This window comes from Triticum dicoccoides, chromosome 1A (assembly GCF_002162155.2).
Source record: "Triticum dicoccoides isolate Atlit2015 ecotype Zavitan chromosome 1A, WEW_v2.0, whole genome shotgun sequence".
NCBI lineage: Eukaryota > Viridiplantae > Streptophyta > Magnoliopsida > Poales > Poaceae > Triticum > Triticum dicoccoides.
This window is the reverse complement of record NC_041380.1, coordinates 463,724,252-463,739,490: the sequence shown is the minus strand read 5'-3', so window position 1 is coordinate 463,739,490 and position 15,239 is coordinate 463,724,252. Positions and strand designations below refer to the sequence as shown.

The window sequence follows — 15,239 nt, the reverse complement described above, 5'->3', positions numbered from 1 at the left end:
ATTCCAGTGATTCCTACACCAGTAAGTGAGGAAGCTAATGATGATGATCATGAAACTTCTGATCAAGTTACTATCGAACCTCGTAGGTCAACCAGAATAAGATCCGCACCAGAGTGGTACGGTAATCCTGTTCTGGAAGTCATGTTACTTGACCATGACGAACCTATGAACTATGAGGAAGCGATGACGAGCCCAGATTCCGCAAAATGGCTTGAGGCCATGAAATCTGAGATGGGATCCATGTATGAGAACAAAGTATGGACTTTGGTTGACTTGCCCGATGATCGGCAGGCCATAGAGAATAAATGGATCTTCAAGAAGAATACTGACACTAACGGTAATGTTACTGTCTACATAGCTCGACTTGTTGCAAAAGGTTTTCAACAAGTTCAAGGAGTTGACTACGATGAGACCTTCTCACCCGTAGCGATGCTTAAGTCCGTCTGAATCATGCTAGCAATTGCCGCATTTTATGATTATGAAATTTGGCAAATGGATGTCAAAACTACATTCCTTAATGGATATCTTAAAGAAGAGTTGTATATGATGCAACCAGAAGGTTTTGTCGATCCACAAGGTGCTAACAAAGTGTGCAAGCTCCAGCGATCCATTTATGGACTGGTGAAAGCCTCTCGGAGTTGGAATATACGCTTTGATAGTGTGATCAAAGCATATAGTTTTATATAGACTTTTGAAGAAGCCTGTATTTACAAGAAAGTGAGTGGGAGCTCTATAGCATTTCTGATATTATATGTGGATGACATATAGTTGATCAGAAATGATACTGAATTTCAGGATAGCATAAAAGGAAACTTGAATAAGAATTTTTCAAAGAAATACCTCGGTGAAGCTGCTTACACATTAAGCATCAAGATCTATAGAGATAGATCAAGACGCTTGATAAGATTTTTCAATGAGTACATACCTTGACAAGATTTTGAAGTAGTTCAAAATGGAACAATCAAAGAAGGAGTTCTTGCCTGTGTTGCAAGGTGTGAAGTTGAGTAAAGACTCAAAACCCGACCACAGCAGAAAACAGAAAGAGAATGATAAGTCATTCCCTATGCCTCAGTCATAGGTCCTATTGCATACCTTAGCATGATTCTGGCAAGGGAATACAATAGTGATCTAGGAGTAGATCACTGGACAGCGGTCAAAATTATCCTTAGAGGACTAAGGAAATATTTCTCAATTATGGAGGTGATAAAAGAGTTCATCATAAAAAGTTACATCAATGCAAGCTTTTTACATCGATCTAGATGACTCTAAGTCTCGATCTAGATACATATTGAAAGTGGGAGCAATTAGCTAGAGTAGCTTCGTGCAGAGTATTCTAGACATAGAAATTTGAAAAATACATACGGATCTGAATGTTGCAGGCCCGTAGACTAAACTTCTCTCACAAGCAAAACATGATCACTCTTGAACAAGCAAAACATGATCACCCTTTCACAAGCAAAACAAGCAAACGGAACACAATCAACCACGTGCAAGGCTCAAACAATATGATGCAAAGATGGTATGCTATGTGGGATGCGATGCGGGATGCATATGCAAGATGTGAAAGGGAATGAATGAACCTGGCCTCAAATTGGAAATCCAAGTGTGCCACTGGAAAGATGAGATGAAATCGCTTGAAAACGATATAAAGAACGCCAGAATCGGAGTTACGGTTTGGAAATGGCAAGCAATTCAAATATGACCACGTTCTGCGATTTACAGCACGTAGCCATCTAAATGCAACAAGATGAACATGCTACAGCACTCAAACATGGCATCAAAATACATGGCAGGAATCCATTCAAGATGCTTAACAAAAGTCTAGCACTGAGCTACGGCCAATTCATCCATTAACAGGTTCAAACAAGCATGGCAAAAATGCACAAACAACCCTACAAATTAAGTGGAGCTCAATATGCAACGAGTTGCATATTGATGGAACACCACGTTCAAGTTATTTAGTTCGATCCCGTTTATGTACCCAACAATATTAAATGTTGTTAAACATGGCAAGAGGGTGAAACAAAGAAAACTACCTATCTAGGCAAGTTTAAATGAGGCCGGAAACAACGAACAACAATTCCGGTAAATCCCCATGTGCATATATTAGGTTTGGTCCTGTTCTGCCCTAAACCATATTTTATAGTTATTAAACATGCAAGATGATGCCACCATGTTAAACTAGGCAAAATTCTACCCCATATACATATAAAGTTTATTTAAATCCGAGTTACGGTTAATTAGTTATGAATAAAAGCATTTTAGCATGGCATGGGGGCAAATTAAAACAAACATCATTTTAAACATTTTTAACATGATTGAAAATGGCATATTATGAAACTACACAAAATTCTAAGCATTTTACATATATGAAGACATTTTAATCCGATGCATGGTTAAATTAGCTATTACATGCATGAACATGAGGGGCAAACTATAAACATGCAGTTTTCGGGATAATTGGACAAATTCGCTGGAGAGGGAAGAAATACACAATCAGGCCGAATCTGGGATCTGTACTGGGGAGCTGCTCACATTGGGTCAGAGGCTGGATCTAGAGTTGGGCCGGTGAGGAGCTGGAGCAGGCTAGGCCTTGGGGCGCTGGAGGGAGGAGGCAGCCCAGGCGCGGGCTTGAGCGAGTCGCGGTCAACGCAGAAGAAGCAGAGGCCTCCCCGCGGCTGCGATGCAGAGGACACAGGGAACGGGACTTGGTGTTGTCGTCTCTTGCGGCGGCCGCAACAGAAGCTTGGCGCGCGGCCATGGCTTGGCGTCAGCGAGGGACGTCCGGGAAGGCAGGGAACGAACGGATCCTTGACCCGCGCATGAGAAGAGGCATCTTCGGCATGGGGCTCATCCTTGCGGCAGCGGGGTTGGAAGCATGCGGTCACCGCGATGCGAAGAAGGCCGGGGCTTGCTGCAGCTGACGAAGAGGCACGGCGGCACAGGTACGGCGAGGTGGGACTCACAGGCGGCGGATCTGGGTGGAGGCGTCCAGGAACAGGGCGCGGGTGCGGACCCAACGGAGACAAGCTTGAGGCGTCGGCCATGGGAACGATGGGGCTCCTCGGGCTTCCTGGGACTTCGGTGGCCAACTGCTCGAGGCTGGAGATGGCTGGCTGCTCGGGATCGAGCTCATCTCGATCTGGAGCTCGGGGATGGGGCTCCTGGCTGACGAGGGGAGCCAGGAGGCGGTGGGCGAGGTCGGGCTCCAGGAGGTGCTCGAACACCGCGGGAGGAGAGAAAGGGAGTGGAGCGATGGGTTCCTGGAGCTGCTGATACGGCTTGATGCGATGGTGGATCGGGCAGGCGTGCCGCTCGAGGAAGGTGGGTGGCGGCGCTGAGTTGGCTCGGGAAGGAATGAGGGGATCCCAAGGCAGGTCGGTGGCGGCGGGCAGGAGGATGGATGGGATAAGGGTCCTTAATTTTAGGGTTTGTCCAGATTTAGACTAGGAGTCTCTTATATAATTAAAGAGGAGGGGTTTAGGGTAGATTCGGACCCTCTGATCAAAATCAGGCGGTCGAGAAAAATATGTTAGGAAGTCCAATTAACAAAATGGAGACATTTTGTAGATGTTTGGGGATGATCCGGACACGACGGTGACGACTGCTCGGGTCGGGTCCGGGACAATTTTCGGACGCGCGCGTGAGGAGGGCCGCGGGCTGACGAGAGAGGTTAGGTTGGACCTGGCGGTAGGTAGTGGGCTGTGTAGACGGTCTCGAGCTGAGAGAAAAGAAGAGAGGGAGGCCCGGCGACTGTTTCCGGAGACCGAAAACGTCCGACGTGTGCCCGGCTATAATGCCGCTATAGTTTAACGGTTGAGCTATCAAACGAACTCCGAATGTGATGACACTTGACAGACGGTCTATCTACACTATAATAAGACCACACGTCAACTCTCGTCCCATTCCGAGGACATTTTCCGGCCACTTATAAAATACTATTTCGTACATGCCGCGGGCGCGTGCAAGTGTGTCTGGGCTCAGAACGGATAACGGACGGAACGAGGAGACCGGGATGAATGCAAGTTTCGAAAACATGGTGATGCAATGCACATGATGACATGACAAGATGCAACACGCAAGCACATGACATGGCAACGACGGCGAATAACTGGAGGACACCTGGCACATCGGTCACGGGGCGTCACAGATACCGACGATCGTATCTCAGGCAAGTAACATACCGATGACAAAGGGAACAGCGCATGTTGTTATGCGGTTTGACCGATAAAGATCTTCGTATAATATGTAGGAACCAATATGAGCATCCAGGTTCCTCTATTGGTTATTGACCGGAAGTGAGTCTCGATCATGTCTACATAGTTCTCGAACCCGTAGGGTCCGCACGCTTAAAGTTTGGTGATGATCGGTATTATGAGTTTATGTGTTTTGATGAACCGAAGGTTGTTTGGAGTCCCGGATGTGATCACGGGCATGACGAGGAGTCTCTAAATGGTCGACACATAAAGAACAATATATTGGAAGCCTATGTTTGGACATCGGAATGGTTCCGAGTGGTTCGGGCATTTTTCTGGAGTACCGGGAGGTTACCGGAACCCCCGGGAGAAGTTATGGGGCTTATGGGCCATAAGAAAGAAGCACACCAGCCCACAAGGGGCTGGTGCGCCCCCCTTGGGCAGGAGGCCGAATTGGAATAGGTTTGGGGGGCGCCCCCCTTTCCTTCTCTCCTACTCCTCCTTCCCTTCCTCTCCTACTCCAACTAGGGAAGGGGGGAATCCTACTCCCGGTAGGAGTAGGACTCCCCTAGGGCGCGCCATAGAGAGGGCCGGCCCCTCCCCTCCTCCACTCCTTTATATATGGGGGAGGGGGCACCCCATGGACACACAAGTTAATCATTGATCCCTTAGCCGTGTGCGGTGCCCCCCTCCACCATAATCCACCTCGATCATATCCTCGTAGTGCTTAGGCGAAGCCCTGTGTCGGTAGCTTCATCGTCACCGTCATCACGCCGTCGTGCTAACGAATCTCTCCCTCGACACTCAGTTGGATTGAGAGTTCGTGGGACGTCACCGAGCCGAACGTGTGCAGATCGCGGAGGTGTCGTACTTTCGGTACTAGGATCGGTCGGATCATGAAGACGTACGACTACATCAACCGCGTTGTCATAACGCTTCTGCATACGGTCTACGAGGGTACATGGACAACACTCTTCCCTTCTCGTTTCTATGCATCACCATGATACATCTTGCGTGTGCGTAGGGTTTTTTTTTGAAATTACTGTGTTACCCAACATATATCTCAAATCCATACAAACCATGCAAAATAAAAACCTACGTACTACGTATATATCCTATCTACCCGCTACTCATCATCGAGATGTCCACGGCCTCCGTGTCGGGCTTTGGGTAGATGGTCGCATGTGGCAACTTCGGCTCGTCGTGGGACTCGCTAGAGGTGAAGATTTCATCGATCTCCACCCTCTGCTACCGGAGGAAGCACTGGTTAACCTAAATAGAGGCCTCTGGTGGATGGACTTCAGGGTGACAGTCCACTCCGCCGCCTCCTCGACTTGGGCGACCTCGAACTCTGTCATGGTGTCCTTAATGGCAAAGCCCACAACCAGCTCCGCCTCCCACTCCGGCTCCACTGTGTCCTCCTCCAGATTCCCCCCACCATGGGCTAGGGATACTACCCCGCCTCCGCCTGCCGCTGCTCCTCCTCTGGTTCCACCCCATCATGGTCTGGGGGTACTGCTCCACTATCGCGATCTTGAGGAAATGGTAGTAATACCTTCATTATCCAACCGAATCACAAAGAGCCTCACATACCTAAAATAGGAGGCTGCTGGATACACCTAAAGGGCAAGCACTTGCTTCCTAGCAAGGTCCATTGTTTAGATATTTTCAAAGAATTATGTCACTGACTCGATGAGGTGAATTTTGGCAGGTAGTTGTACCCGCTCCTTGACTTGTTTTCTCACAAAGCGCCTTTGTGGTAAGCTCCTACATTTGGTCCTTTTTTAGGAAAGTCCTAATTTTGAGTTGAAATTCAGTTCTGTTTGAACAATGGGATGTTCCTTTTTTTTCAATTGGAAATGAGCCACTGAACATATTTTGCAGGCATTTGCTGGCAGATTTAATACAACTCCCTTGCTACTACCTGGTTTTTGTCCTTGCCATAAAACTGAAACGCCAGGCGTGGTTTAAATGTTTTCCCAGTATGTTTATAAAGAATATCTATTGTGTGATATTCTTTTTACCTGAGCCCTCCTCGTTTTTTGCTTCACCATTTGGTCAAAGGTTGGGGGCAGTGCCCTCCTCATTTTTTTCCTTCACCATTTGGTCATAGGCTGGGGGCATTTACGAACAGTTGTCGATCACATCTGAAAGTTTGCCTGCTCCATCCAAATACCTTATAGTCTATAATAAAATTCTTACAAATCATGCAAAATAAATACCAACATACTACGTATATATCTTATCTACCCTACACTACTCATCATCGAGATGTCCATGACCTCCATGTTGGGTTTCGGGTAGATGGCCGCCTGCGGCAACTTCGGCTCATTGTGGGACTCACTAGAGGTGAAGATTTCATCTATCTCCACCCTCTACTACCGGAGGAAGCACCGGTTGACCTCCATCGAGGCCTCTGCTGGATGGACTCCAGGATGGCGGTCCGCTCCGTCGCCTCCTCCGCTTGGGCGACCTCGAACTCTGTCATGGTGTCCTCAATGGCAAAGCCCGCAGCCAGCTCCGCCTCCCACTCCGGCTCCACCGCGTCCTCCTCCTCCATATCTGCCCCTCCATGGGCTGGGGGTACTACTCCGCCTCCGACTGCCACTACCCCCCCCCCCCTTCGGATCCGCCCCTCCATGGCTTGGGGGTACTGCTCCGATATCGCGACCTTGAGGAAATGGTAGTAATACCTTCGCTATCCAACCAAATCACAAAGGGTGTCACATACCTAAAATAGGAGGCCACTGGATACACCTAAAGGGAAAGCACTTGCTTCCTAGCAAGGTCCATTGTTAGGTACTTTCAAAGAATCATGTCACTGAGTCGATGAGGTGAATTTTGGTAGGTAGTTGTACCCGCTCCTTGACTTGTTTTCTCACAAAGCGCCTTTGTGGTAAGCTCCTACATTTGGTCCTTTTTTAGGGAAGTCCTAAATTTGAGTTGAAATTCAGTTATGTTTGAACAATGGGATATTCCTGTTTTCAATTCGAAATGAGCCACTGGACATATTTTGCAGGCATTTGCTGGCAGGTATAATACAACTCCCTTGCTACTACCTGTTTTTTCTACCTGGTTATTGTACTTGCCATAAAACTAAAACACCAGGTGTGCTTAAAATGTTTGGTACGTTTATAAAGAATATCTATTGTGTGATGTTTTAAACCTGAGCCCTCCTCATTTTTTCCTTCGCCATTTGGTCAAAGGTTGGGGCAGTACCCTCCTCATTTTTTCCTTCACCATTTGGTCATAGGTTGGGGGCGTTTCCAAAAAGTTGTCGGTCACATCTCAAAGTTCATCTGCTCCATCCAAATACCCCATAGTCTATATCTCAAATCCATACAAACCATGCAAAATATAAACCAACGTACTACGTATATATCCTACCTACCCTACGCTACTCATCATCGAGATGTCCATGACCTCCGTGTCGGGCTTCGGGTAGATGGCCGCCTGCGGCAACTTCGGCTCGTCGTGGGACTCACTAGAGGTGAAGATTTCATCGATCTCCATCCTCTGCAGTCGGAGGGAAGCGTCGGTTGACCTCCACCGAGGCATCTGCTGGATCGACTCCAGGATGGCGGTCTGCTCCACCGCCTCCTTCGCTTGGGTGACCTCAAACTTTTTCATGGTGTCCTCAATGGCAAAGCCCGCAGCCGGCTCCGCCTCCCACTCCAGCTCCACCGTGTCCTCCTCCTCTAGATCAGCCCCTCCATGGGCTGGGGGTACTACTCCGCCTCCGACTGCCACTTCTCCCCCTCTGGATCCTCCCCTCCATGGCCTGGGGGTACTGCTCCGCTATCGCGACCTTGAGGAAATGGTAGTAATACCTTCGTTATCCAACCGGATAGCAAAGGGTGTCACATACCTAAAATAGGAGGCCGCTAGATACACCTAAAGGGCAAGCACTTGCTTCCTAGCAAGGTCCATTGTTTAGATGTTTTCAAAGAATTATGTCACTCACTCGATGAGGTGCATTTTGGCAGGTAGTTTACCCACTCCTTGACTTGTTTTCTCACAAAGCGCCTTTGTGGTAAGCTCCTACATTTGGTCCTTTTTTAGGGAAGTCCTAAATTTGACTTGAAATTCAGTTCAATTTGAACAATGGGATGTTCCTTTTTTAAATTGGAAATAAGCCACTGACTGAGCCACTGGACATATTATACAACTACTTGGTGGGGGGATTAATACAACTCCCTTGCTACTACCTGGTTTTCGTCCTTGCCATAAAACTGAAACGCCAGGCGTGGTTAAAATGCTTTTTATGGTATGTTTATAAAGAAAACCTGAGCCCTCCTCATTTTTTCTTTCACCATTTGGTCAAAGGCTGGGGCAGTGCCCCCCCCCCCCCCAGCTTTGCCAATGGATGGGTTCTTCCTGATTAGTTCATTCGTATCTAGTAAGTTATTATGTGATCAATTGTGTCGTATTCTTAGAACAAATGTCATAACAAATCTTGCATTGTTTCTATGGTTAGCGGAGGTGCATGTACTCTTGCCAACCTAGGATTAATATGAGGTTTGATATGGTTGTGTGCACGTCGATACATTCAGTGAGATGTGAAGTAAATCTCCACCCTCTGCTCATCGTGGGACTCACTAGAGGCGAAGATTTCGTCAATCTCCACCCTCTGCTGTCTGAGGAAGCGCTGGAAGCGCCGGTTGACCTCCACCGAGGCTTCTGTTGGATGGACTCCAGGATGGCGTTCCGCCGCCTCCTCCGCTTGGGCGACCTTAGACTTTGTCATGGTCTCCTCAATGGCAAAACCCCTAGGTGGCTCCGGCCCCACCGCGTCCTCCTCCTCCGGATCCGCCCCTCCATGGGTTGGGGGTACTACTCTGGCTCCGACTATCGCTGCTCCTCCTCCGGATCCGCCCCTCCATGGTTTGGGGGTACTGCCCCGCCTACGATTGTTGTTGCTCCTCCTTCGGCTCCGAAGAGTCCCGAGGCAGGCCGACTACGATCCGAGCTTCTAGCCAAGCCCGAATCTCCTCGAGCAGCTGGAGGGGCCTCTCCGACGCCAGCATAGCGTAGGTGGTCACCCTCTGTCGGGCCATGGTTGTAGCAAAGATCGAGCAGAGAGCGGATCAAGTTGGCGGCGCGGAGAGCGAGAGAAGTGGATGTGGCTAGTGCTGGGGGTCGATGTCCGACTTAAATAGCCCAGACGCTCATCGGATTGTTGGGTCGTTGGGTTTCCGAGCGATTTCGTATGAGATCCGAACATTAGTCCAACGTGGCGGACGCGACGCATCCCGGGCCGCCTCATATCCATCCTAGAATGGTGCCGGATATGAGGGGTGCTAGTCGGCCCGAGCGCTTGAGACTGGTTTGAGGCAACCGGTCGTAGATGTTGTAAATTTGCTTTTGGACAATTGTAATTGTGTCCTTCTCCAAGCTAAGTTTGGTTTTGAAGAGCAGGCAGCATATTACAGGAGTTTGTTGTCATGTGTAGGACTCCAACCTACAACAAGTCAGTTAACAACCGACCGCTGAGGTACTAATAAAAGAACAGACTTAAGAAGCTGACTATCGTTCTTTGGACCAACCAGATTACCAGCAGACTACTCTTTCTTCTTTCTCTCTCGAGCTAATCACAAATCCTAGTAACTTGATTACTTGATGCTCCAGTGGAAATTATGATCTGTGTTTCGACAAAATTATACTGTTTGTAGTTTAAATTTACCGATTTTGTATGTACATTGTGGCACCCCGAATGCTAAGATACCGGTCTACTCACGGTGGATTGTTGTACGCGCCCTCAGAGACCAGTACGAAGCAGGGAGTGATGTACAGGAATATCAAATAGAGTAAACGAGTGCTTAACCAAATACAGAAGTAAACGAGCAAAAGACAAGCGCCCCTGTTTGTAGATTAGTGCACAATAACAATAATAAGAATTCTTATACACCTAGCTGACACTATCCAGAAGTTCGATGATGGGAAAAACTGACTCCAAAATAGACGCACTTAACAAGACAACACGACATAGCAGGTTTTAAATAATTTTGTTCCAACATCCCATGAAGTAGCATCTCCTAACCATGGTTGAAGGACTGGTACACCGGAACCTGCAACATTAAGAACCGGTCCTTCAGAACGTTGACATGAAAATAAAGTTGGAGTTTGTTACAATTAACAAACATTTCACATAATAATTGAGACCATAATTGCTGTTTGGAGGATATGTTTCGACTTCAAATAGCTAAACCACCAAAGGACCATCACGTGAGCAACTGTTGTGGCAAGCAATATAACGAAATTAAACTTGATAATTGAATCAAACATTGTATAGAATTGAGCATTGTTATTGTGAGGGAACAAAAGAGAGAAAGGTTGGATTCAGCAGCAAACAAGATACCACCAAACAACATTCTTATTTATTAACAGATTGCTCAAGAACCTTTCAAGCTTCAGGGGAAAAGCTTAGCTACCCCTTGTTTGCGACGGGGTCATAACTCATAACTACTACGGCCACTACCAGTACTATCTTGGGCATGACGAGGAAGAACTCGCTGTTATATAACATTCCCACCCTGCTTGGATGCAATGAGCATAACAAAGTGCTACCAGCCAGATTAAGCCAAGTTATGTAAAGGGCTAAAAGCATGTGATATATTGGTTTACTACTTTTTAGAACCCATAACAAAATGGCTACCTTGCATGATTAGAACACGCACTTAGACAACCTAACCTTGATATTATCCTTAAATACTGAAACAAATGATATGCAAGCTCAGCAGAATCATATAACAGGCTTACCTGAGAAATCACATGGCCAAGATTGTCATAGCAATGGGGGTACATCATTGCTGGGGTAGGCCACTGTGGGTAAACAGCAGTTCCAGAAGATCCCATCGATAAATCAGGTTGACCAAAGTACACAGAAGGTTGGTTCCTCGGCATGCTAGGAGACTGCATATAACCAACACCATACTGCACAAACTGAGGCACGGCAAAATTGAAGGCGCCTGGGCTCACGCCATAGTCAGGCACGGGGGGCCTAACATACCTGCAGAGGTGAACACATCAACACATTGATGGTTTGTAATCTCAACATTAAGACCCCATGGTGGCAGCAAAATTTAATAGGGTCACATGCTAACCTTTTGTAGTTACGATCGTAGTCAGGATCACTACGATCTTTTTCAGTGTCCTTAAAAACAGCAACCCTGGAACGGCTATTGAACGTGCAGCCCTTGTTCTCATCAACAGAAGGCTCAATATTCACCGGTTCGTTTCTGGCAACCGATAAAGCTCCAAAATCACTTGGGCCTACGACATCTGCAGGGATGGAACCATTGAAAATGCGTGCCCGTGCCTTATTGTAATCATCTATCCTCTCTTCAACAGTTTTAGCCGCACCATTGTTGGTTCCAGCACCATATGCACCATTTTGGGAAGCTTTGGGCCTTTGACAAATGACAAACTTAAGCTTTTCTGCTGCCTCAATATCATTTCTTGCTTGTTTAACGGGAACTTCTGATAAAGCAATAGCTGGATATTTGCTTTCAGGTGTTTTTCTCGCAACTATCCTGCTATTAGAACCATCAACTAAGCTATCTGCTACTGTAGTCTCTAAACCATAATGTTGTGCAACACGATGAGCAGCACAGCGGAGGTAAGAAGTTGGAAAATGCTGGAATTCAAATTCATGCAGGTGATGATTCTGCATAAATTTCTGTATATCCAATTCCATCCGCAAAACTGTTGTAGAGGAGAACAAAAATGATTATACGGTAATGGGAGATTAAAGAAGAGTTAGACAATGACATAGATATACATACAAAAAGCCAGAATAACTGAACACATAAAAATACAGTACAGTTTAACTGGTAGAAGTAAATACATAATAAAGAGGATAGAAATTGTAATGACCAGCAATAATCTTACAAGCTGCAAATTGACTGCATAAACCAAAATCAAGTAGCTTCAATACAGTCTATTACAGTTTAGCTGTAAATTAATTGTTTACACTGGTTACAGCACCTATGTTAAGATATTTATCATGTTATTCATGCAGTAAGTTAATCCATTTCATTCTTGCAAATACCACTATAAAATGCAAGAGAGCTGAACGAATTGGAAGAAGAACTTAAAACGAGTCACATACTCAAATTCAGGTAGATTTCTATACCTGTTGCACAGAGATATGATACTATAGCACTGACAGAAATTTTTGTTTGATGTTAATGTATAAAGCGTTGACAGAGATGCAAACTTAGACAGCCCAAGCTGTGCGTGTGCAGAGCCATAGGTGAGGCATCCAAGAGAGCACTCCATCCAGGACTGCAGATTTCTGCTAAAGCTCAGAGGGACCAAGGTGCGCACCCCACACAGCTAAGGACGAGTTCGGACAGGAAGTGGAAACTGGAAATAAAAGGCAGAAGGTGGTAGGCACAAAGTTGGCCCTAAATTGCATATTCTAGGTTTTGGTCTAATCTATCACCCACATAAACTGAAAAGAAAGGAAATGAGGCACGTATAGTTGTGAAACAGCAGCAGTTGAAGGAGAGGTCAGCCGCAGCCTGCAAGTGAAAGAAGCTCATCCCCGTGACCTCATTGAGATGTTGAGAATTTCAGATTAGGATCACTAATCACCATCCTCCCTCCATGAAGCCCTTTCCTAATTACAGCAGCGACTTGTGCAATAATGGCTATCTCATCACTGTCTGTACACCTAACAGGATACAGCTGGTTTATCAAGACACAGGAATACTGGTCCAAACCATGAGTCTATTAACTACCGAAATAACAGCCACTTGTGGAATTGAGAATAAAATATCTAATGCAACTCTAATTACCATTTAGGTAGAGAAAAGTGGAAACGCAGTATGTCCAAGGATAAATAACAATTAGAGTAGCAGGCACGGGACATCTCTAGAGAAATTTAGGATCACATAAGCAAGCATCTGCTCACTATTATCAGCAACAGTCACATATACTTGACCAATATCAACCAGAGCAAACTACTGCCTGCAGGAGTATTGTTCACTAGCTAATGGAGAGTACAAAATCAGCACAATCAGCATTGTAGCAGGTAGCAACAAGGAAGCGCAAGCCACCAGTGTTCTAGCCTAGGAGATTGGCATACTGGCGGAATTCGATTAAATTTCGCCCGAATTACAGAACAACAATTACATCCTCTATATCCGAGCTACCTGAAGCATGAGAAGAATCGAGCCCCCAATTCGACGCCAGGGGCTATGCAATACGCCAAGAAACGAAGCCCTAGAAGCCAAGCGCGAATCCAATCCTAAATCGCACCGCACATCCACACGAGCCCGCCGCGAACGACACATCCTCTTGCGAATTAAAGGCAGGGCGGCGGAACCCTAGCGGCGCGATGACGACGACGACAGAGATAGGGAATTGCGGGAAGAGATAAGGTTGCGATGCACGTACTCATGAGGCGGTGGCGGGGGTTGTCGAGCGCCTCCACGAGGAACGGGTCGACGTGGGAGGCCACCCGGTCGTCCACCTCCGTGGCCTCCCTCGGCCGCCCCTCGTCGGCGGGGGGCGAGGGCTGCGGCGGCGGCGGCGGCGGGGCGGGGGCGGAGCTCATCGTGCGCGGCGGGGGTAGGGACGGGTGGCAGGGGTAGGCGGGGGCGGAGAGAGGGGAGCTGCGGCCGGGTACGGCCTACGGCGACTCGCCTGCCTCTCCCTTCCCCTCCCGCTTCCCGATCCCGAAGTGGCTGCGCTGCGGAGAAGGCGAAGCGGAGCCCCGAGAGGAGAAGCGAGGAGCGGGTTCCCGACGCGACCACGCCTCCGGATTTTTCTAAACGCCGCGTGGGTCCCGTCCCATTCCGCGGCTGGATGCTGGATCCGGGTCGGATTGTGGTCGAGGGAGGTTGATTTCGACCGTTCGTTCGGGGGCTGCCACACGGTGCGCCGCCCAACCGTACCAACAACGGATTGTCACGATTCATGAAAACCCTTAAAAAGATTTAATGTGCCCTCAAAAAAGATTTAATGTACCATGGAAATTATCTGGTTTTAGATTGAGTTCTTTTTTTTCTTTGATGATGAGTATTTTCATTTTGTGTTCGGATATTTAAGAGGATGACATTCATGTGGCAGTGATTCGCATCTTGAGTTTCAAAGTAGAAACTCGATTTCCACAGTCCAACCCTACAAACATGAACTATCATAAATTTGTAAACCGTTAAAATAGATGTAATGCACCATGAAAATTAACTGACTTCAAATTGAGTTCTTTTTTCCTTTGGCAACGAAAATTCATTTTGTGTTCAGATTTTGAAGGTGATGACATCCATATACCAATGATTGGCACCTTGAGTTTCAAAGTACATCTTTGGATTTAGAAGGTCAAATGTGACATTTAGGTTTGAAACATCACAATACAAAGTAAAATAGAAGCAAAGACATTTAACTAACTCAACAAGGTATCATCAAGATTACAAGATACGAGTAGGCATGTAAGAAAAAACATGTTCAACAACTGAACAATATTATCAAGCATTGTCACATTTCCAAACTTAGGGAAAGCATGCGCCAATTGCCAATGCTCATCGATGAGGATTGTGGTCAACAGTGTGGGCATACCCCTCGCTAAAGGCAGCATGAATATTTACCCATTACAGTTATGATGGTTTGTCGAGCAACCATCAAATAATTTACTAGTATTGTCCATTGGATTTTGTATGTTATTGGCACTAGGTCCGACGAAATTCATTTAGTTGACATCCTTGGTGCTTTTTGGTGTGCATTGTCTTCCTAGTGAGATATTACGCATACCAATTTTGACCAGACAACTCAAGAGAGTTGATTTTTAATATCTTGAAGACAAGATCATCACTAAGTGTGTTACTTGGCAAGGAAAAATATATACAGCGGCTAGACAGATGGTTCTAGTCAAATTGACCGTTGCCTCTCATTCAGTGTATGATGTAACATCTCACTCCTCTTGTTGTCCCTACTAGACATCACAAAAGCATTGACAATAAAAGGCGAGTTGTCCTGCAGATAGGACAGATATCGAATCGAGAGGGGTGTAAAGCGAGATGGGAAGTGTGTGTGTGTGTG

The 15,239-nt window shown here is 46.7% G+C and overlaps 1 protein-coding gene across 1 annotated transcript; it reads right to left on the bottom strand.

Annotated features, from left to right (window-relative positions):
- Positions 1 to 9,999: 9,999 nt before the first annotated feature.
- Positions 10,000 to 13,951, bottom strand: LOC119279213. Its single transcript, XM_037560543.1, has 4 exons — positions 13,599 to 13,951; positions 11,300 to 11,900; positions 10,956 to 11,205; positions 10,000 to 10,264 (listed from the first exon to the last, which is right to left on the bottom strand). The coding sequence occupies exons 1-4, from the start codon at positions 13,756 to 13,758 to the stop codon at positions 10,232 to 10,234; spliced, it is 1,044 nt and encodes a 347-aa protein (XP_037416440.1). The 5' UTR covers positions 13,759 to 13,951; the 3' UTR covers positions 10,000 to 10,231.
- Between the last annotated feature and the right edge of the window lie 1,288 nt (positions 13,952 to 15,239).

What these genes read in the sequence shown, in the direction of transcription:
- LOC119279213 (XM_037560543.1), bottom strand. Translation starts at nt 13,758, where the DNA reads ATGAGCTCCGCCCCCGCCCCGCCGCCGCCGCCGCCGCAGCCCTCGCCC. An exon ending in TACGATCGTAACTACAAAAG is followed by an intron (nt 11,206 to 11,299) that starts GTTAGCATGTGA and finishes TCACCTCTGCAG; the next exon opens with GTATGTTAGGCCCCCCGTGC. An exon ending in TTGGCCATGTGATTTCTCAG is followed by an intron (nt 10,265 to 10,955) that starts GTAAGCCTGTTA and finishes TTAATGTTGCAG; the next exon opens with GTTCCGGTGTACCAGTCCTT.